This window comes from Zea mays, chromosome 3, assembly GCF_902167145.1.
Source record: "Zea mays cultivar B73 chromosome 3, Zm-B73-REFERENCE-NAM-5.0, whole genome shotgun sequence".
In the NCBI taxonomy this organism is placed as follows: Eukaryota; Viridiplantae; Streptophyta; class Magnoliopsida; order Poales; family Poaceae; genus Zea; species Zea mays.
In genome coordinates, this window is record NC_050098.1 from 72,008,843 (window position 1) to 72,031,048 (window position 22,206).

The 22,206-nt window shown below is 47.8% G+C and overlaps 1 protein-coding gene across 1 annotated transcript in view; it reads left to right on the plus strand.

Annotated features, from left to right (window-relative positions):
* The window catches only part of LOC100285997 (uncharacterized), a 29,602-nt gene extending 11,060 nt beyond the window's left edge, over positions 1–18,542 (plus strand). Inside the window, exons 3-11 of the mRNA NM_001158885.3 lie at positions 1,261–1,479; positions 3,735–4,081; positions 4,640–4,703; positions 4,904–5,009; positions 5,086–5,226; positions 16,015–16,163; positions 16,665–16,830; positions 16,945–16,991; positions 18,141–18,542. Coding sequence (NP_001152357.1) covers positions 1,261–1,479; positions 3,735–4,081; positions 4,640–4,703; positions 4,904–5,009; positions 5,086–5,226; positions 16,015–16,163; positions 16,665–16,830; positions 16,945–16,988 — 1,236 coding nt within the window. The 3' untranslated portion in view covers positions 16,989–16,991; positions 18,141–18,542. The remainder of the gene's footprint in view (positions 1–1,260; positions 1,480–3,734; positions 4,082–4,639; positions 4,704–4,903; positions 5,010–5,085; positions 5,227–16,014; positions 16,164–16,664; positions 16,831–16,944; positions 16,992–18,140) is intronic.
* Positions 18,543–22,206: the final 3,664 nt, after the last annotated feature.

Sequence of the window (22,206 nt, forward strand, 5' to 3'; positions counted from 1 at the left end):
TCTGTTATGTTGGTTTATGTTGAACTTGCACTCCTATTTGTTACTATAATACTATTATCCTATCTATTTAAGACTATATTCTTATATATTCTATTTTTATTGTCTATTTTTATATATTACTAAGGCCCCACCTCATCTTACGCCTTATCACTTAAAAGGTAGAAAGGGGGTCAGTCGCCTTACCTTGCCTTGCCGCCTTAACAACTATGCTCCTCAGGTCCTAAGTTTGACTTCTTGTGAGAGCGAATTTTAGGCTCGTGGGAGCGAATTTCAGGTTGAGGTTAAAAAAATCCTCCCGCCTATCCCGTGCCTAAGCATAGGACAAGTCTATGGTGCTGCTATGTATGGGTGGGGCAGGGGTTCAGGGGTTTTCTTAACATGTGTGAGAATGTGAGAAGATCTTCCTAATGCAATGCGTGGGGGCTATCTTACCCTCCGCAGGTCATGTTCTTTTTATGCTTGTAATGGCATCTTACCCTCCACAGGCCGAGTTCTTTTTATGCTTGTAATGGCATCTTACCCTCCACAGGCCCGAGTTCTTTTTATGCTTGTAATATCATCTTACCCTCCACAGGCCGAGTTCTTTTTATGCTCGTAATGGCTATACCAGGGTATTGCTAGTAGTATTTTAAAAACTCGGTCGGGGAGGGAAAGATTGCTCTTCCGGTATTATATTAAGAAGAGACCGAAACAATGGTCCCGGCCGAGAAAATCCCCGAATCCCGGCCCCCTATCACTAACGGACCGACGTCAACCGTCCACTTTGCAACGGTCCAAACGGAGGGTGGCGCATAGGACATCGTAACCCGAGAGCGGATGGGACACAGCGAGAGAATTCTTTTAATCAAGCCTGAAAATTCGCTCCCAAGGGGAGTCGAACCCAGGACTTGGAGGTGCTACTCGGAAGCCCTTGACCACTAGGCTAGAGGCCCTTTCGCATTGATAGTAGTATTTTGTCTTGTTAATTTTTTAACCACTCGTCTGAACATTTATTTCTACACTATCTCAGGAATCTGTGGACAATTTATTTCCAGTGCTCTATGTTGTTCAGGATTATGTAATAAAGAGCATATTGAATGGCACATTCATTTAAGTTCAAAACTATAGGAGCAATTTTCACTAAAACATTCAGCCTCCATTAGATGCCTTGATTTGTGAATGCTGTTCCTGACGTTTTTTTGTCACTTGTGTATCAGTAGATAGTCATGTAGCTACTACCGAAAATATTCATCCAACAGTGACAAACTTATTTATTTGCAGGTTGCAGACAAATTTATGAGCTTTATTGCTGGCCATAAGCCAGAGAAATGTAAACTTATTGTTTCTTCACATAATTATGAATATACTCCATCATGTGAGGAAATTACAAATCTTGTCGCTAGTATACAAGCAGTTGGAGCTGATATAGTGAAAGTTGCAACAACCGCCAAGGACATTGTCGATGTATCACGGATGTTCCAAGTGATGGTACACTGCCAAGTAAGTGTTTTCCTGAGCGAAATGCTTTTCGTTCTTCACCCGCCGCCCACAAGAACCTACCCACACTTGATTTGTCATGCATCTTCACATCATCATGCCCATTTTTACTGACACCATTTAGGATGATCAAACTTATTAGGAATACATCCATCACTGTGGTTCAATATTATTCTGTTGAGTTTCTCTAGAACCAATGTTGCTAGGTGGGTTGTGGAAGAGTTAGCAAGCTTGAACAGTTGATTAACCATTACTCTAAGCCTTGCAAACCAAAGGTAGTGAAATAACTAACATTCATCAAAATGATTTTTATGACAATCAATCTATTAGACTTCTATTAGCTATAACTTGGATCTACAACCGTATTTTCCTAGACAGCTCTAGCACTATGATTTCTCGACTACTATTCCAACATATGTTTGCATGCACCAGAGTGGTCAGAATATTGTAGCAGTTTATTTAGCACTTACTATTCACATAAACTGGTCGGTCCCAATGTGGAATTACCGAAGCTGGGCCTGGGCCAGCTCATAGATGTTGATGTAGATTGTAGACTTTGAACTCCATCTCTCTCTCTCTTTTTGCTTTGAAATGTCCTGCCCAACTTGGATATGAAATAAATCAAAATTGTATGTTTTGGTGCAATAGAAAGCAAATAACCTTGCACTGGCCTGCTTTGTTCAGAAAATGCCAGAATTGTAGTAGTTCCGAATTAATACTGAATTATTGTACTCCATAATCTGTTCACGTGTCTTCTTGCCATTAAGAACTCAGATTCAGTCTAACAATGATGCCAATGTTGCTTAGATTGAGTTGAAATGCTGCATTGCTGCTGTCGTAGTTTTCCACAGCTAAGTATCGACCTTTCACCTTTGCAAATTGCAAGTTGACCGGTGCAATTATAATTCACTTTGGCTTTGTTCTAAGTCAAACTTCTCTAACTTTGAACAAGTTTCTAGAGAAATGTATTAGAATCCATGAGTTCACTAAATGCAAAACATATTTATGGAGAATCTAATTAAACTAATCTGATGTCGTAAATGTTGATGCGTTTTCTATAAACTTGGTCAAAGATACAGAAGTTTGACTTAAGCCAAACCAAAGCCAAAGCCAAAGCCAAAGCCAAAGTGAACTATAATTTGAAATGGAGGGAGTAGGTCTTAATCGTTTTCTAAAGATGTATGTGAGGTGTTGATTTTTAATTATCTTATTATATGCACTGGCTCAAAGTTAAAACTTCAATGTTGTGGTGTGAATCTGTAACCATGATTTGGTAAGATTGTAATAATTCTAATTGTAACTGAACCTTGTGCAGAAACATTTTTTCAAGAGAACCTCTTTCTTATTAAACTGTTATTTTTTGATCCCGAAAAAAGAAACTCTTTTGCCTTCCCAAATTTGTTTGGCAACAGTTTAGCAATTCATATGATTGTACTAAGCCTCGTGAACTGTCTATATACAGTACATGGTAGCTTTGGTCTCAAGAAATCCTAGAGATAGAATTGGAAGCTAATAAGGAGATTACTACTCACCAATCCTGTCCTACCCTAATAGCTGGATCCTATTGGATCTCTACCATATACTCCCTCCATCCCAAAATATAGTTCTTTTTAGCCCTTTTTTTCCGTCCACGTTCGAATGGATGATAATGAATGTAGACATATGTAAACTATATACATAAGTTAATTAATGAATGCATGTTTAGTCTAAAACGAAAAAACTAAGGGCCCCTTTGGCAGGGCTCTGGCTTCTCCAAAAACAGCTTTGACTCTGACTCACGAGGTGAAGCCACTTCTTTAGATGAGCCAAAGCCATTCTGAAAAATCATTTGGCAAAACGGCTTATAGGTTGTTTTTCAGAAAGACCCTTGTATAGTTTACTTTTTATAGATCTCTCCTGTACGTGGTTAGGGATTGAGGGCAGGACCAAAAAAAAAATAATTTGGACTGGTGGGAGGGCTATTGTGCAAAAATGACGTGAGTTGAAGCCGGGTGAGCCACTTTTTTTGGCTCATGCCCTCTAGTTCATTTTGGAAAAGCACTTCACTGGTGAAGCCATTTGAAAAAGAGGTGTTTGGCACAACTTTTGCATGAGCCAGAGCCGAAGCTGAAAAATAAGCCCTACCAAAGGGGCCCTAATTATATTGAGACGGAGGGAGTAACATTTAATCTTAACTTACGTCTATGATTTAGAGAGTTATTTTTTCTCATGCCATATTGGATTCAAACTTCCATTTGATTGACAAGTAAAAATGACAGGTGCCTATGATTGGACTCGTAATGAGTGAAAAAGGTTTAATGTCAAGAGTGTTAGCGCCCAAGTTTGGTGGATATCTTACATTTGGGATACTGAATGCTACAAAGACATCAGCTTCTGGACAACCAACAGTTGAGGACTTACTGGACATTTACAACATAAAGTGTATTGGGCCTGATACAAAGATTCTTGGTCTTATAGCCAACCCAGTAAAACAGAGCAAGAGCCCAATTTTACACAATAAATGTCTTCAGTCCATTGGATATAATGCTGTTTATCTTCCACTTCTTGGAGATAATCTTGCTAGTTTTCTGGAGACATACTCATCTCCTGACTTTTCAGGATTTAGGTACTAAATCTTGTTCTGCAAAATTGTAGTATTACATTTGTTTATGAGTTGGGGTATCACTTGAAACTTGGGAGTGGAAACAGTAATTTGGATGGACTAGATTTAAGTGGACTTGAGGACCATATGCATGAACTTTATTAGCAGCTTCTCATAGATCATGAATGCATATTGATGGATCCATAACCTAATGTTTCTTAGATTGGAATCAGAATTTTCCAACCCCATCAGTTTGCATGGTAGCACGGAGCTATATGTTTCTTCTGTAATTTTTGCTGATATTTTTTCTTTTTTATTTCAAGTTCAACATTCATGGCATACATAATACACTCATATCATTTGACAAAAATAGCTTAAATATTTGTACACATATACATATATATATTATTCAGGAGTAACCAAAATACACATTACTTTAGGAGCTGAGTTAACATGGATGGTCCCTGGACGAGCAAACTTGGCCTTACTTTATCATTCTCTAACAAGTCATTTTCATATGCATGTTTTAATGATATTTAAAAAAAAAGTTTCCTCAGTGCACTCTATGATTTTATGTCGCAGTTGCTCACTTCCTTTCAAAGTAGATGCTGTACAGTGTTGTGATGAACATGATCCAGTTGCTAAGGTAATTGGGTGCAGCACACAATCTTTAAATGCTTATGTTAGTGTATATGGATTAGGCCCATGAGGCCCGTGTATGACTACTGTATAGCCACCCTCTAGGGTTGGCCCATTATGCATTCCACTCTCTCCAACAGCTTATGTTATTTGTGACATATCATTCTCGATTTGTTTGAATGCTATTTTTGTTCATTGAATGTGCAGTCAATAGGAGCCATAAACACTATAATTAGAAGACCAGATGGCAAATTAGTGGGGTACAATACGGACTACATTGGAGCTATATCTGCTATTGAGGATGGCATTGGAGGTTTCTTTAACAATTCCTATTCTCTTTCGACAGTCATGTGCCATGGAAAAGATATCAGACGCTTTATGTTTCACAGGTCCAGGGTCAAAGGATGCTGTCATCTCACCATTGGCTGGTAGGCTTATTGTTGTTGTAGGAGCTGGGGGTGCTGGTAAGGCAATTGCTTATGGGGCAAAGGAGAAGGGTGCGAGGGTAGTTATAGCAAATCGCACCTATGGTAAGATCTCTATTTCTACAATACATGATGTTTAAGATTGTATAGCTAGTACAAATTTACTATCCTGCACATCCATCGTTAGATCTAAAATTGGGAAGGATGTGAGTTGTACCGGTGAAACATAATTACATGCATTCTCCTAACCTACAAAAGTATGCATCTACTATACGAACATATTGTTTTCCATATTATTTTGGTTATCTGTCATGAGGTTGTCAATCCTAAAGGTAATAAAAACGAACATCAGTGTGACAGTCTGTATGTTTTTTGTTTTTATGTCTAGATCTTGTTTCCTCTCATGTCTTCAGAACAGTTAGTTTTGTTCTACATAGCGATGTTGTTTTGCCATCAATTGTTTCTCAAGAGTCTTGGTGGCATTTGGCTCGTGTTCTAGCAAGAAATGAGAATCTATGACAGTTGGGTGCAGTGGTGTTTGAAAACAATACAGCAGAATCATTTCTTGTTTTTACACAGTGAAAGAGAAATGAGTGGGACATGGTTTCGCACAAGAATCATCTACACCCTCTTACCTCCCCTTTTCTTTGCATCTGCTGCCTCCAGTCAAGAAAATTTGATGTTCAGAGTTCAGACCTGGGTAAAACTGTTTTACTGGTCTGAAATACCATTTTTTGTTGATTGGAAGTAGTAAATAGTAATTACCTGCTTCTGCCATTGGGGCTGAGGCCAAATGTCTGTTTTGTTGCCACTGTGATGCCTATAACCTCTTGTCGTCCCTGTTGTTGCGCTAGACCAGATCATCTGACACCGGATCTCACTGCCTCTCTTGGTTTAACCCATTTTTCTGTTTCCTATGGGCTAGCGCTGCTTCCATCAGCAGAGGCAAGCTCCACCAGAGTAGCAATGCTGGCTCTGGTTTTATTTTATTTTCCATGTGTGTGTGTGTGTGTGGAAGGGAGAAGAAACGATGTATAACATACAGGTGGGCCTGGTATGGTGCTTCTATCATCAACTACGTGCATACCTTGAGGCTACACAGAAGAATATTACAGTAGTTTTTTTGATGGAAAAAACAAGTCTAGGAAAATACTCCCTCCATCCCAATTTATAATTTTCTTGACTTTTTCAATCCTAACTTTGACCACCCGTCTTATTCAAAAATCTGTGAAAAAAATAAAATTAATTGCGGTTTTGTTTATTATCAAATATACTTTACATATGACTTAATTTCCTCCCCAATTTTTCGTGATTTTTTTTGAATAAGACGAATGGTCAAAGTTGAGGTTGAAAAAGGCAAACTAATTACATTTTGAAACAGAGGGAGTATGTGATTATGTGTTAGGAGAATGCAACCTTAACCCTAATGTGGGTTGGGAATATATTGATATAGCTGAGTATATGGGCCAATGCCAATTACAGGAGAGAAATACACAGTTACACTAACAACCCCGTAGTCACAACTCTATCCTGTACAAATGTTAAGACTGGATCGAAACTTGGTGAAAACTGTGGAAGGAAGCCCCTTGGTGAGATATCAGTGAATTGCGAAGTGGTCGAGACACGGAGAACGCGAACATCTCTGACAGCGACACGCTCACGGACGAAGTGGAGGTTGATCTCCATCTGCTTCATGTGTTGTTGCTGCACGGGATTGGTGGAGAGGTAGACCGCACTGACGTTGTCGCAATAGATGAGGGTGGCACCTGCGAGGGGGCTGTGCAACTCATGAAGAAGCTAACGGAGCCAGGAATCCTCGGCCACACCATTGGTCACAACGTGATACTCGGCCTCAGCGCTTGAGCATGAGACGATGAGCTGATGCTTCGAGGACCAGGAGACGAGGTTGGCGCCCCGAAACATGGCGTAGCCGGAGGTGCCCTGACGCGTGTCGGGGCAACCAACTCAATCAGCATCAGTGTAGATTACCGGCTCAGAAGTCGGAGAGAGCCAAAGGAGGCCGTAGTCGAGATTGCCATGAAGGTAGCGAAGAATCCGCTGGACGACGTTGAGGTGGGGCTTTCGCGGGGTGTGCGTGTGAACGCACACCTGCTGGACTGTGTAAGCGATGTCGCGCCTAGTGAAGGTGAGGTACTGGAGAGTCCCGGTGAGGCTCTAGTAGGACGTCACGTTGCCGATCGGGGTGTCGTCGTCATCGGAGATCGAACCGATCAGGGTGTCGTCGTCATCGGAGATCTTCGATTGAGTGTCAACAGGCATGGAGCAGGACTTGTAGTCGGACATGCCAGCCTACTCCAGAATGACGATGGCGTAATGGCGCAGATGAAGGAAGAGGCCCTAGGGGCAGCGCTCCACGGTGACCTTGAGGTGGTGGAGAGGACCTAGGTCCTTCATCGTGCACTCACGCTGCAAGGCGGCGATCGTGCGCTGGAGGAGGGTGTCACTAGACGCCGTGAGCACTGTTGGAGAATGTAAACCCTAACCCTAATCCAGGAGTTGGGTGTATATTATAGAGTCAGGTGGGCCAAAGCCCATTACAAAGGGGCAAACATGTAACTCCCATACAACACTCTAACACCCTCGCAGTCTCAACTCTATCCTGTACAAATGTTGAGACTGGATCGAAACTCGACGAAGACACTCGACGACAACCCCTTGGTGAAGGTGTCGGCGAACTGCAGTGTGGTCGAGACGTTGAGAACCTAAACGTCAACGGCGGCGACACGCTCACGGACGAAGTGCAGGTCGAATTCCACGTGCTTTGTGCGCTGATGCTGCAGGGATTGGTGGAGAGGTAGACCGTGCTGACGTTGTCGCAGTAGATGAGGGTGGCATGTTGGAGGGGGCTGTGGAGCTCCTGGAGAAGCTGGCGCGACCATGAAGCCTCGGCCACGCCGTTGGCGACATGCTGTACTCGACCTCAGCGTTAGAGTGAGAGACAACGAGAGACGTGTTGTCTCTTGGTAGCCTAGGAGACGAGGCTGACGCTCTGGAACACGACATAACCGGAAGTGGACCGGCGCGTGTTGGGGCAGCTAGCCCAGTCAGCGTCTGTGTAGACCACGAGCTTCGACATCGGGGAGGGTCTAAGGAGAAGGCCGTAGTCAATGTAGCCACGGAGGTAGCGCAGGATCCGCTTGAGAGCGTTGAGATGGGGCTCCCGCGAGGTGTGCATGTGAAGGCACGTTTGTTGGACGACGTAGGCGATGTCGGGCCTGGAGAAGGTCAGGTACTGGTGGGCGCTGGTGAGGCTCTAGTAGGACACCGCGTCGGCGATTGGGGGTCTGTCATCCTGAGAGAGCTTCGCCTGAGTGTCGACATGCGTGGAGCAGGGCTTGCAGTCGGATATGCCAGCCTGCTCTAGGATGTCGAGAGCGTAGTGGCGCTGGTGTAGGAAGAGACCTTGAGGACGACGCGCGACAGTGATGCCAAGGAAGTTGTGGAGAGGTACCATGTCCTTCATTGCGAACTCGCGCTGAAGGGCGACGATCGTGCGCTATAGAAGGTCAGCACCAGACGCAATGAGCACGATGTCGTCGACATAGAAGAACAGGTAGACGATGTCGTCGTCGCGCCGTTAGATGAACAGGGATGTGGCCGACTTGGCCTTGACGAAGCCGAGGGAGGCCAAGTGACTGTACTAGGCCCACGGCGCCTGCTTGACGGCAGACCAGATCCGGACAAGCGGAGTCGACGAAGCTGGTGGGCTAGCTGCAGTAGACTGTCTCGGTCAGAGTACCGTGGAGGAAGGCATTCTTGACATCGAGCTGAAGGACCGCCTAGTCCCGAGAGAGGGCGAGAACGGCCCGAACGGTGGCGAACTTGACGACGTGGCTGAAGGTCTCATCGTAGTCTACTCTGGGGCGTTGGGTGAAACCATGAAGGACCCAACGGGCCTTGTAGCGGTCGAGCGAGCTATTCGAGGTCAGCTTGTGGCGAAAGATCCACTTGCCGGTGACCACATTGGTGCCTGGTAGGCGCGGCACCAGGTCCCAGGTGTTGTTGGCCAGTAGGGCCACGTACTCCTCCATGGCACGACACCAATGGGGATCCGCGAGGACGGCGCGAACGGAGGAGGGAACCGGGGAGGCGTCTGGAGGAGCGTCGGCTGTCAGGACCAGCCGGTCGACGGGGCGGAGAACGCCGGTCGCACGATGAGTCACCATCGGGTGAACGTGGCTAGGGTCATGATGGATGGCGACCGGGTGGTACACCGGTGGCTCGATGCAGGGATGGGCCGGTGGGGTGGGAGGGACCGGTATGTCGGTCTACCCGCGACGATGGTAGACGCGGGCAGGGTCGGCGAAGCGTGCCGAATGGGACGCCTGCGAGGGGGCAGTGCATGGCACAGACGAAGGCGGTGGGGCTGCGCTCGACGATGGGGCCGCGCGTGGCGCAGGTGGAGACGGGGCCGCGCATGGCGCGGGTGGGGTCAACGGGGCTGTGCGAGGCGCAGGCAGAAATGGCGGGGCCGCGCATGGCGCAGGTGGGGTCGACGAGGCCGCCCGTGGCGCAGACGGGATTGACAGGGCCACGTGTGGCGCAGGCAGGAGAGGCGGGATTGGCAGGACCGCGTGAGGCGCATGCGTGAAAGAGGGCAGCGGAAGAGAGACGTTGACGCTGTCGGCATCAAGAAGAGAATCGAGGTCGGGGGGTGGGGAGGTGGGATCAGCAAGGGGAAAAACCTCCTCATCAAAGACAACATGGTGAGAGATGATGACGTGGTGGGTAAGGAGGTCAAAGCATTGGTACCCCTTGTGGTCAGGGGAGTAACCGAGGAAGAGATAACGAGTGGAGTGGGTGGAGAGCTTGTGTGGGGCAGTGACAGAGGTGTTGGGATAGCACGCACAACCATAGACTCGAAGGTGGACATATGAGGGGGTAGAAGGTGAAGTGGGGGTGGGGTGACTCACCGCCTTGGAGGGAAGGCAGTTGAGGAGATGGGTAGCAGTGTTCAAGGCCTCTGCCCAATAGCTGGCAGGAAGAGACACCTGAAAGAGGAGGCAGTGGATCATGTTGGTGGTGGTGCGGATAATCCGTTCGGCCCGACCGTTCTGAGGGGAAGTGTAGGGGCACAATAGTCGCAATTGAACGCCGTGGGAGAGAGAAGGATTGAGAGGCGTAGTTGTCGAACTCGCGGCCGTTATCGCATTGGAGTGCACGAACCGGACGACGGAACTGTGTGGAGACCCAAGCGAAGAAGTGGGTGAGGGTGTGAAAGGAGCCACAGAGGGAAGTCTAGAGAAAATGAGAGAAGTCATCCAGAATGACCAGGTAGTATTTGTAACCAGAGAGGCTAAAGACAGGAGAAGTCCAGAGATCACAATGAACAAGGTCAAAGGCCTGAGTAGCCCAGGACGTGGAAATGGAAAAGGGAAGCTGAGAATGACGATCGAGTTGGCAGGCATGATAGAGGCGCTCAGAAGAGCCTCGGCTGCAAGAGATATCTGAGCGGCTGGATGCCACACAACTCCGGGCAAAGATCGAGAAGGACGTGGCAGCAGGATGGTCCATATTGGACGATCTGCTCATCTACTCCAACCACGACTTCATTCCCACAACGTCGGCTTTATGGTCGTCCATTCTTGCCACTGCCCACGACGCCGGGCATGAAGGCATCCAGAAGACCCTGCACCATCTTCGCGCGTCCTTCTACAACACCAACGCTGCACGACTTGTCAAGGACTTCATCAAGAGCTACGCGGTGTGCCAGCGGAATAAATCTGAACACCTGCATCCACCGGCTTACTGCAGCCACTCAAGGTCCCAGGCACGGTGTGGGCAGACATCGCCCTTGACTTCGTCGAGGGCTTTCCGCGTGTTGGTGGCAAGACGGTGGTCCTTACATTCGTCGACAGATTAACCATGTACGCCCACTTCACCCTTGTTAGTGTAGAATAGTGAAGTGGTTGTATTGATAGGAGATGGGGTACAATATATAGACTCAACCCTAACCCTAATGGGCCGACAACTCAACAGTGGTGCCGGCCCACACACACTCACACACAGTCTAACATCCCCCCACAGTCGCAACGGGGGCACCACACACGAAGAGACTGGAGTAGAGGCCGAAGGTAGGAGCCGACGGGTTGAAATCCCCCGCAGTCGCAGCGTCGTGATGGCGCGAATGTTGCGGCTGGAGTAGAGACCGGTGTGTGCTTCAAGAAGACGATAGCCCCTAGAGGCCGAGGTAGTCGAAGTCGAGTTGTTCACGGTCGGGAGACACGCAGCAGAAGCCTGATCTTCGGGAGGGGTCAACGTTCGAGCGTCAACGATCGGCAGGACGACACAACAAAAGGGCATCAGTAGGCCGACCTTCCTGCTTCTTCGATTGTTCGAGTGTCAAGGAGCCCCGCTAGGGAGGCCGACAGCAGCGCGCGCGTCTGCGCCAGTCATGGTGTTCGCGCTCGTGGCAGAATAGAAGGGGAAACGACAGATCCGGTCGGGAAGGCCACGACAGCGACGGATCCAACCGGGAAGACACGATCCAGCCAAAGGGATGGCGGATCGAGTCGAGAAGGTCGCAACAATGTGGATCCAGCCGGGAAGGCCGCGGCAGCAACGGATCCAACGAAGGTGATGAAGGGGGGGGGGGGTGGGCGGCGGGGCGAGTCCAGCCGGGCAGGGCCTGCACCGGTCCTGGCAAGGGATGATGACGGCGCCGGCGAAGGGAGAAGCTCGAAGGGTGAGGCACTGCTAGGTAAGGAGGTCGGCGGAGGCCCGACGATGGCAGCACTGCAGTGGCTGCACAGCAAACGCGCGAGAAGAAGACCTGTGCGTGGGGGCGCGAACGCCGGGAAGGGCGCTGTGCTGGGGGCGCGGACGCCGAGGATGAGCCGCCGGGCACGGCCGACAGTGGCGGGGAGAGCGGCGCGCTGGGGGAAGGGCGCAGGCCTAGCGTGGACCGGGAGCGGCGTGGTCTGGCCCTCGATCGCGCGGGCGCACGTAGCCCCGGCCAGGGCGGGAGGCGGCGTGGAGTCCTGGCGGCGTGGTCGGGCAGGGAAGGGGCGGCGGCGGCGCCGAGCAGAGGAGTGGCGACAGCGACCGAGCAGGGGAGGATGTTCCTGGCCGGCGGCGGAGGAGGTTGGGGCAGGGGACGCACGGCGGCGGCGCCGGCGGGGCCTGGCCGACGACGGAGGAGGTTGGGGCGGGGGAGGAAGGTCGCGGTCGCGGCCTAGAAGGTGGTGGCGCTGGTGGGCTGAGGCCGAGGTCGCAGCGGAAGCGATCGAGGTCGTGGAGGCTCATCACGCGGTCGGGCTGCACCACCAGGATGTTGCGCAGCTTGAGCACCAGCTTGAGCTTCTTGCGTCGCTGGATCACGGTGTCGAGGGGGGGCCTCCTTGCGGCGCTTCACGGCGGCCTGCGCCACCACCGCCGCGTGAGCGGGGTGCCAAGGAAGAGCGACTTGGGGGACCAAGTGGCCACGGTTGGCGCGAAGGAGAAGGGGAGCAGAGCCAACAGATGGGGAGGGAGGCCGCCCCCGGGAGGGAAGGATTAGCCTCCCGGGGGCAGCGTCGGCAGAAGGCGGCTGTGAGGTGGAAGCAGGGAGATGGCAGCTGTGGGGTGGGAGGAAGAAGGAACCCTAGCCATCTGATACCTTGTAGAATAGTGAAGTGGTTGTATTGATCGGAGTGGGGTACAATATATAGACTCAACCCTAACCCTAATGGGCCAACAGCCCAATAGTGGTGCCGACCCACACACACTCACACACACAGTCTAACAGTTAGCTACCCGTCCCTTGTAATGGGCCTGGCCTAGTTATGTGACCTATTAATACTCTGCCCAACCCTATTCTAGGGTTAGGGTTTCTAATATGGTATAGAGGCAAATGTTTTTTCTCTTCTCTCCCTCCCAGCCGTCGGCTGTCCCCCTCCCAGCCGCCACCCCCTCTCACCTCCCCTCGCCGGCCTCCCCTGCCCGGCCGCGTCCGCGCCGCCCCCAGCCGCGCGCGCCCGGTCCTCCTCCGCTGGGCTCGATCTCTCGGGATTCCCGACGTGCACGGGTGCCCTCGCACTCGGCGTCAAATTCGCTGCCCCGTCGCCGAACCGAGTCTCCCGGCCGCCGCCGCCCCTGGCTTTCAAACCAGTCGCCCACCGATCCCTGGCGTCACTTGGGCTCCCATGGCGCCCACTGCCGACTCCGCGCTGGCCGCCACCATCCAGGCCGCTGTGGCCGCATCACAAGAGCGTCAACGCACCGTGTCCCTCGCTTGGGAGCAGGAACGCGCTATGGGGCAGGCCTTGACCACTCAGCTGGCCACTGGCCAGCGTCTTCTCCACGACCGCGACACGCCGCCCCCTCCCATTGTGCCTCCCCGGGGGGGGGGGGGGGGGGGGAGGTCACCACGTTCCCTCATGCCTCCGGACTCGACGCCGACACCATCGCCGCACTCCATTCCCAGGCCGCTGGGGTTCACAACACACGGTCCCTCGTGTCCGTCGTGTTGGACCCGACGTCCTCCCACTACCCTCGCTGGCGCGCTCAGGTGGTCCTCACCCTTCGACGCTTCGCCCTTGCTGACCACGTCCTCGACGACCCCGTAGCCCCATTGTCTCCATCATGGGTCCAGATGGACAACGTGGTCATCTCGTGGCTCCACGACACTATCACCGTCGAGCTGCAGGACATCATCCATGATCAGTCGGACACAACATGTCAGGCGTGGCTCTCTCTCGAGGACCAGTTCCTCGGGAATCGGGAGGCTCGGGCGCTCCACCTCGACGCCCAGTTTCACTTGTTCTCTCAGGGGGAACTGTCCGTGGACGAATACTGCCGCCAGATGAAGGGCATGGCAGACTCTCTCCGTGATCTCGGCGAGCTTGTCGCCGACCGCACCCTGGTGCTGAACCTTCTTCGTGGCCTCAGTCCTCGGTACGGCCACATGAAGGCTCTCATCAAGCGGACCGTGCCATTTCCCACCTTTCATGCCGTGCGGAACGAGCTTCTCCTCGAGGAGCTCACCATGACAATTGAGGCACCCGCACCGTCCCTTGTAATGGGCCTGGCCCAGTTATGTGACATATTAATACTGCCCAACCCTATTCTAGGGTTAGGGTTTCCAATAACCCCGTTGGGCCACCCGTAGACCGCAGTTTCGGTGGCCCGGGCGTTCTTTGACAACATCGTCATGCTCCATCGTCAGCGACTGCGACCCCGTCTTCACCAGCCGTTTTTGGACAGAGCTGTTCACCCTCTCCAGCATTAAGCTGCGGATGAGCACTGCGTTCCACCCGTAGACCGATGGACAATCCGAGGTAACCAACCACATCTTGGGGGTTTACCTGCGCTGCCTTGCAGGAGATCAACCAAAAAGCTGGCTGCATTGGTTGCCTTGGGCAGAATTCTGCTACAACACGTCGTTCCAGACAGCACTGCACACCACTCCATTCAATGTGGTCTACGGGTGCGACCCTCTTACTCTACTGTCCTATGAGCAGGGCCAATCCAGGGTGCCAGCTGTGGACACTCAACTGGTGGAATGAGATTCCTTCCTTGCAGAGATAAAAGGAGAGGTTGCTGCACGCCCAGGAAATTATGAAGAGAAACTATGATGCACACTGACACCATCGTCATGTGGAGTTTCAGGTGGGTGCCTGGGTGTGGCTGCGCCTACATCATTGCATCGCAGCCACCCTCACTGATAAAGCTAAGGGGAAGTTAGCTCCAAAATATTATGGACCTTTCAGAGTGCTGGAATGCATTGGTACTGTGGCGTATCGTCTGGAGCTGCTACCTAACTCGCGCATTCACGATGTATTCAATGTGGTTTTCTTGAAGAAGTTCGTGGGTGAGCCGCCTACATCTGTGGCACCCTTCCCGCGCATTAAAAATGGCAGAGTATTGCCAGTTCCAGAAAAAGTGCTACGAATTTGACTCAACAACGGCAACTGGGAACTTCTAGTTCAATGGATCGGGCGTTCCAGTTCTGATACCACCTGGGAGTTGCCAACAGAATTTCAAAGACTCGTTTCCCTCGTTTCAGCTCGAGGATGTGCTGTTTCCTTATGAGGGGGGAAGTGTTGTGGACACTCTGTTTGAGCGCACCTACCGGAGATGAAGGAAGGCAGAGGCCCAGGCGCCTACAAAAGATAACTCCCTTTAAGGGATAGAGCTTATCTTTTCAGTTGGTTAGCTAGTTTTATGTAGTCTATCTCTTCAGTCGGTTAGCTAGTTTTATGGAGTCTATCTGTTGTAGCAGATCAATCTACTAGTTTATTGCTAGTTCGTTAGACTGCCTGGCATCTATAAAGGTAGGGTAGGCGTCAAGGTCTTGGCAGAGAGGAATTACCTGGCTCCTAGGAGTAGCCGGGTGATCACCTCCCCCTTTTGTAATCCTCTTCCAGTTTTGCAATAAAAAATCCCAGTTCCCCCAACACCAGCCTTCAAGCCAAATGGTAATAGAGTGATTCTGTTTCACCCAAGAAACTATTTATGATGAGAAACCAAATCTGAAATGTTTCGCAAGGAACCTGGACCCTGCTGCCAAGCAGGCCTTAAGTTCAAGTTGATTTTTTTGAACTCAATTCTGGTTCACCTTTCTGCTTATGCATTAATGCATATTACTATTCGAATCCCATGTTGGTTTGCATTTCTGTTGTACATATGGATCATGATACTACTACTATGCTTGTGGCTCCATCCATGTGCTCATAAATAACCAATTTGCCTGCCTTTGGTAGCCTAGTGTTATGACGTTTTTTTATATGTGAAGTTCTTTTACCAGAATGTTTTCTGCAGTTGCAACCTACACTGCTGCTATATTACAGTAGTTTCTTTTCTCCATTCATGCTGCATTTGCATGTGTGTTCAGATTAATGATGGTTATATCTTAGGTCCTTAATTAATGCAAAAAATATTTCACATTACCAGAGAAGGCTGTACGTCTTGCCAATGCAATTGGTGGTCAGGCCCTGAGATTAGAAGACCTGGAAACTTTCAGACCTGAAGAAGGGATGATCCTTGCTAATGCAACATCATTGGGGATGTACCCAAATGTTGATGGTACTCCTATTCCAAAGGTGTCCACACACCTTTCCTTCTCTTTCACACATACATAATTGGAGACTGTTTTTTTAATCTAAAAATGGTTGATCTTTGAGATCTGATGTTTTTCTTGTCCGTGTTTGTCTTACAAGAATAAATAGTAATAGCCTTCCATTATAAATAGTAATATCCTCTGAATGCATAAATCATGAATGGTAACTGCAAACATAAAATTCTTCTTGCTAATCTTATCAAGAACTCAAGATCATTTAAATTTAGTTGGAGGAATTTTTTAGAGAGAACCCGTGAGGAAAACATTGCAAATACATCTAATGAAGCAGGTGCAGTAACCTAGTAACAAATCTGAATAACAGATTGTTTTATCTAAAGGTCTGAGTTTGTGTAACATGCAATCTATGCTTATACTGTTTTCACATAAGTTAGGACCTTGTTTATTCTTCCTCCCTTACTCCAAAATTGACACAAACATTACTACATTAGTACAACTTGATGCCGAAGTGTGTTTGATCATACAGAAAGCCTTGGGTTTCTATGATGTGGTATTTGATGCCGTATATGCCCCAAAAGTTACTCGGCTTCTTCGAGAAGCAGAAGAATGTGGAGTTAAAGTTGTTAGTGGTGTGGAAATGTTTATTAGACAAGCCATGGGTCAATTTGAGCATTTCACCGGTGGTATAGAAGGTATCGTGTTTTCCCAAGATATTGTTAATCTTTTACATGGAAAATCTTTTAGTACATATCCTTGTTATTGATACTGTAAGCTAGTATTTCTACTTATCCTTTTTTTTCCTGCAGCTCCTGAAAGCCTGATGCGTGAGATAGCAGCAAAATACACCTAGCAGGTTCATTTATCTGTTACCATTTCATTTAAATCTTGCAATTATTGCGGTATAAAACTTCACATGGAAGATGTCAATGTGTGATTTTAGTAGGAACAGGGTATATTTATCTACATTCTGTTAGTTCATTGTTCTCCTTGAAGTAAAGGTCACATTTCATGTCACAAGTACACCATGCATACGTGCATACACTGAAACGTGACACTGACTCGAACTTAAATAGGTGTAATTGAAGACTCTCAAGGCTATGGACCAGTACTACTTAGAGGCTGTTTGTTTCCGCGTTTTAGCCATCCTTTCACAGCGTAAATAGATAACAATGTTTCCTGTTTGGTACGGCCAGAACGCACGCTATCTACTCCCTTCGCAGGCTGCACCGCTGACCAAACAAGTTTTTGGTATCTCTTGCACTGCAACTGTTGGCGCTGTAATTGATTCCATCACCATTGACGTTGCTAGTGCTGGACCAAACAGCACCTTAGGTGCCGTTTGGTTCACGAATGTAACGTAAATGGTAACGGTAACGATTCACACTCGAATACCGGCGGTAACAAATTTGAATAAGGCGATATCTATTTGTAGTATGGTATCGATTACGGTTGAACTTAAACAAACATGATTTAACATTATTAGTTACTCATCAATACGTTACCAATATGTGAAACAAACGGCACCTTAGTGCCTTTTTTTTGCCTTTTGTTGAATGTGCTACTCCCTCTGTCCCAAAATAAAATTTGTTTTAGGGAAATAGTAAGATTCATGTAATAGTTAATGTATGTGTTTTATATATGTGTCTAGGTTCATCATCACCTATTTGAATAGATATAAAAACCAAGAGCTAAAACAACTACTCCCTCTATTCTTTTTTTTGTCGTCGTTTAGTTAAAAATAAACTAGCGGACGACAGATATTCAAGAACGGAGGTAGTATTATTTTAGAATAGAGGAGGGAGTACATTATATGTGTTGTGCCATGACACTTCATTACGAACTCTGATCATTTCATAAATTTCTGTATCGATATTTAGTTTGCCCCATTGAAAATAGTATGCGCAAGATCAGTGGTAGCTTCGGGAAAAAAAATATTTCTTGTGTCCTAAATTCAGTATTGGTTATGACAGTTGGATGTGACAGCGTTTTATTCTGTTTTCAGGCTAATGGCGAAAACCTATCTTTGATGAATATTTGCCCAAAGATTTTCTCGGGCTGAGTGAATAAATGTTTTGCAGTTATCATGTTTGCTGTTATGTTAGATTTAGCCGACTTGTCACCTGCACACTGTAAGATTATGTTGCCATGCTATAGTGTTCTTGTACCTGCAATAGAAGAGTTGCAAGAATAAAGAGTCAGCTTAGAACCAACGTTATGATGACCAAGGGGGAAAATATGCATCAAACAATGATTCAGTTGGCAGTTGGTTCAGTGCTGATCATGGCGGTTATACTGTCCTGCATAATTTCATTGTACGGTTCCGATGGCATATTTCTTTTTTTGGAAAAAGGAAAATTTATTGATAACTCAGAATAATATCAAGATTATACTGTTACAAATAAAGAGGCTCAATTGGATGATAATATTAGGGTCTAATAGTGACTATATATAGAGTACATGGGAGAAAAGGAAAACCCAATGCTAAAAGATTACACTAATACCCTTGACTGTTATATCTTTTAACACTTCCTCTCAAATAAATACTGCAATGGCGTTGCATTTGCAGAGTTGTCATTGCACTAGACTTAATAAAAGAAGAGACAAATTACATCCAAAAGTCAAATAAATACTGCAATGGCGTATGCAACTCTTGAACAATGTCGATGTAGACAATGATATCCGCCTCAAGAGCGTATTGTAGTCTTCGCAATATATACTTCAGCAAATATCTCAAGTTTTCATAGGACAGTATTTCAACTATGACCTTTCTTAGGAGACTTTCAAACTCGATGGTAATATAGAGATGTTCCCCAAACCAAGCCAAATAGAGAATAGAGAGATGACTGCTGCAAGACGGCATGCAGTAGTATAGAATGGTGATGACCAAAAATAAACGACCATTGATCATGAAATATAGCAGAATTGTTAAAAGGGATAAGAGGACAGAGTCGCATCAACAATGATGATGATATAACAAGCTAAATTGTCGGGGAACGTATCTGGTGCAAACTAACCCCTCCGTGCAAACTTCTAATATGAACCACATGATGTTGATCCAAAACGGCGTGCGGAGGAGTGGGAGGGGATTTGAAAAAGTGTGATTAGCAGCGGACGGTTAATTGTAAAATTATCTATGCCCCTAAGTCCCTTGGATCAACATCATGTGGTTCAGATCATCCGACCAATTTGTGTCCTCTCTTTATTAGCTGTCTCCCGTCAATTTAGGAACGTATCTGGTGCAAACCAACCCCTCAGTGCAACCATGCAAACTTCTTGTAAGGAAAATGGACCCCGGGCCTTTTGGCTAATTGAGTTTTGGTGTTTGATGAACAACACAATCCGTGGACTAATATGTTTGCTAGTGTTTATAATTATAGTTCACAGGATGCGAAGAGAATTGGATCAAGGCAATGAGGATGCAACACCTCAAAAGAAGACATAAAAAGATGCATAGGAGTCCAATACTCAAGAACAAAAGAAGCCCGAAGAAATCAGCGAAGAAATCCAAGATGAGGGCTGTCAGCCAGCGCCTGGTGGCGCACCGGACATTGATGTCCGGTGTGCACCGGACTGTCCGGTGAGGCACCGGACAGTCTGCGCAGAGAGGCCGTAGACAGGCGCTCTCTGGCTATAGCACCGGACTGTCCGGTGTGCACCGGACTATCCGGTGTGCCATGGGCAGACGGCAACGGTCGGATCCAACGGTCGACTGCTACAGGCGCCAACGGTCGGCTGACGTGGCGTGCACCGGACATCCACTGTGCAGTGTCCGGTGGTGCACCGGACTGTCCGGTGCACCCGACGACACGAAGCTGCTGCTTTCTATCCAACGGCTAGTTTGGGGTATGGAGGCTATAAATACCACCCCAACCGGCCATTCTCATGTGTGGGAGCCCAAGCAACATACCAAGGCATATTGTAGACATTTCCAAGTGCTCAAACACCCAAGTGCTTAATAGAATCACTCGGTGATTAGCGTAGGTGCTTTGCGAAGTGCTTAGGTTAGTTAGACCGCTTTAGCGCTTGCTCTAGGTGAACCCTAGATTGTTGAGTGAGTTTAGATAAACCTCACAACCCCTCGGCTCTTGCGTGAGCCATTGTAATTGTACCGAGTGGGGCGAGAGTCTTGCGAGACCGTGACAACCGCGTTTGTGTCACGGCCGCCACCGTGTACCGGAGGGAACGAGGCCCGCGGCGTTTCGGCCGGAAGCTCGATAGTGGAGACGGCGGGGAGCGTCCGAGAGGAGCCGGAAGCGGAGCACCACTTGCGTGTGGAGAAGGCCCGCGGCTCTCTACGGAGTTACTCGACCGAGGTGCTTGGCCCTCGCGTGGGCTTCCCTTCGCGTAGGGGCACCAACGAGGATTAGTCGGGACCTTGCACGGTTCCGGATACCTCGGTAAAAATACCGGCGTCATCCACGAGAGTTTGCTTCTCTACTTTGCTCTTTAAGTTTCCGCATTTATATTAAGCATTTAAGTTTCAATCTTGTATTCATACATATCTAGTGTAGATTGAAACTTAGCCTTTGCGGTAGAGATAGCAACACTTAGACAAAACCTAGTTTGCACATTCTAGTTTGTTTATTTGCATAGGTTTTGCTCTAGGGATTTAATTGTGGCCTAGTTTAGTTAAAGTTTTAGAAGTCCTAATTCACCCCCCCCTCTTAGGCGTCACCCGTTTCCTACAAGTGGTATCAGAGCCTGGTTTGGCTCATTTGAAACATTTTAGCTTCACCGCTAAAAGAGCCGACGCTTTTTAGAGGAAGGGATGGATACCCATAGGCCACCACATTTCGACGACACTAACTTTCCTTATTATAGTGCTAGAATGGCTTGTTACCTAGAGGCTGTTGATCTAGGTGTTTGGAGAGTCACTCGTGACGGGATGAAACCCCTCAAGAATCCCGAGAAACCCACCACGAGTGAGGAAAAAGAAATTCATTTAAATGCTAGAGCCAAAAATTGCTTATATGAATCTCTTAGCATGGATATTTTTAATCAAGTATTTACATTGAAAACTGCTAATGAGATTTGGCTAAAATTGCATGAGCTCCATGACGGCACAACTAATGTCCGTGAGCAAAAACATTGCCTAGTCTTAAATGAGTACAATTCTTTTGCTATGAAAGATGATGAGCTTGTTAGAGATATGTATTCTCGTTTGAATCTAATTATAAATGAGCTCAACTCTATTGGCATTAATAAGCTAGGTGATGCGGACATTGTGAGGAAGATTATCTCCCTGCTACCTCAACGAAGATATGGGAGCATCATCACCATCCTTCACAACATGGAGGACTTGAGCAACATGACCCCGACCATTGTGATTGGGAAAATCGCGGCTTTTGAAATGTCGCGAAAAATGTGTCGGGGAGAGGAGCCAACTTCCTCAAGGCCATATGCTTTTGCATGTGATGAAAGGAAGGGTAAAAAGAAGGCTTCCACACCAAGTTCCTCAAGTGAAGAAGAAGAAGAAGAAGAGAGTGATGATGATGAAGATAATCAACCATGCACATCATCCTCCGAGGACGAAGAAACAATCCGACGCGTCGGAAAGGTAATGGGGATGATCCGCAAGATTAATCTAATGGGTGTGCCCCTGCAGGTCGAAGATATTCTCTTTAACATTGACAGGAAAAAGCAAAGAAAGAGAGGATGCTTCGCATGTGGGGAGAAGGGCCACTTCAGGGACAACTGTCCAACTATGGCCAAAAAGGAGAGGAGCAAAGGCAAGGCGCTAACAAGTGTTAGAACTTGGGATGACTCTTCAAGTGAAGATGAACCTCCAAGGACGCGCAGCCACCGGTCCTCATCACGCTCATCACGGTCATCACACAAATGCCTTATGGCAAGAGGTAACAAAAGCATTCCATCCTCTAGTGATGAAAGTAGTAGTGATGATGAAGGTGAGGGAAAGCCCTCCGTAGATGAGCTTGCGGAAGCCGTTGAATTTTTCCAGGATGTTTGCACTAAGCAAAAAGCTCAACTTAAAACTTTGAAAAATAAGTTGATTAGCTCCAAAAATGATTACAAAGGTTTGCTAGAAAAATTTGAAACTTTTGCAAACT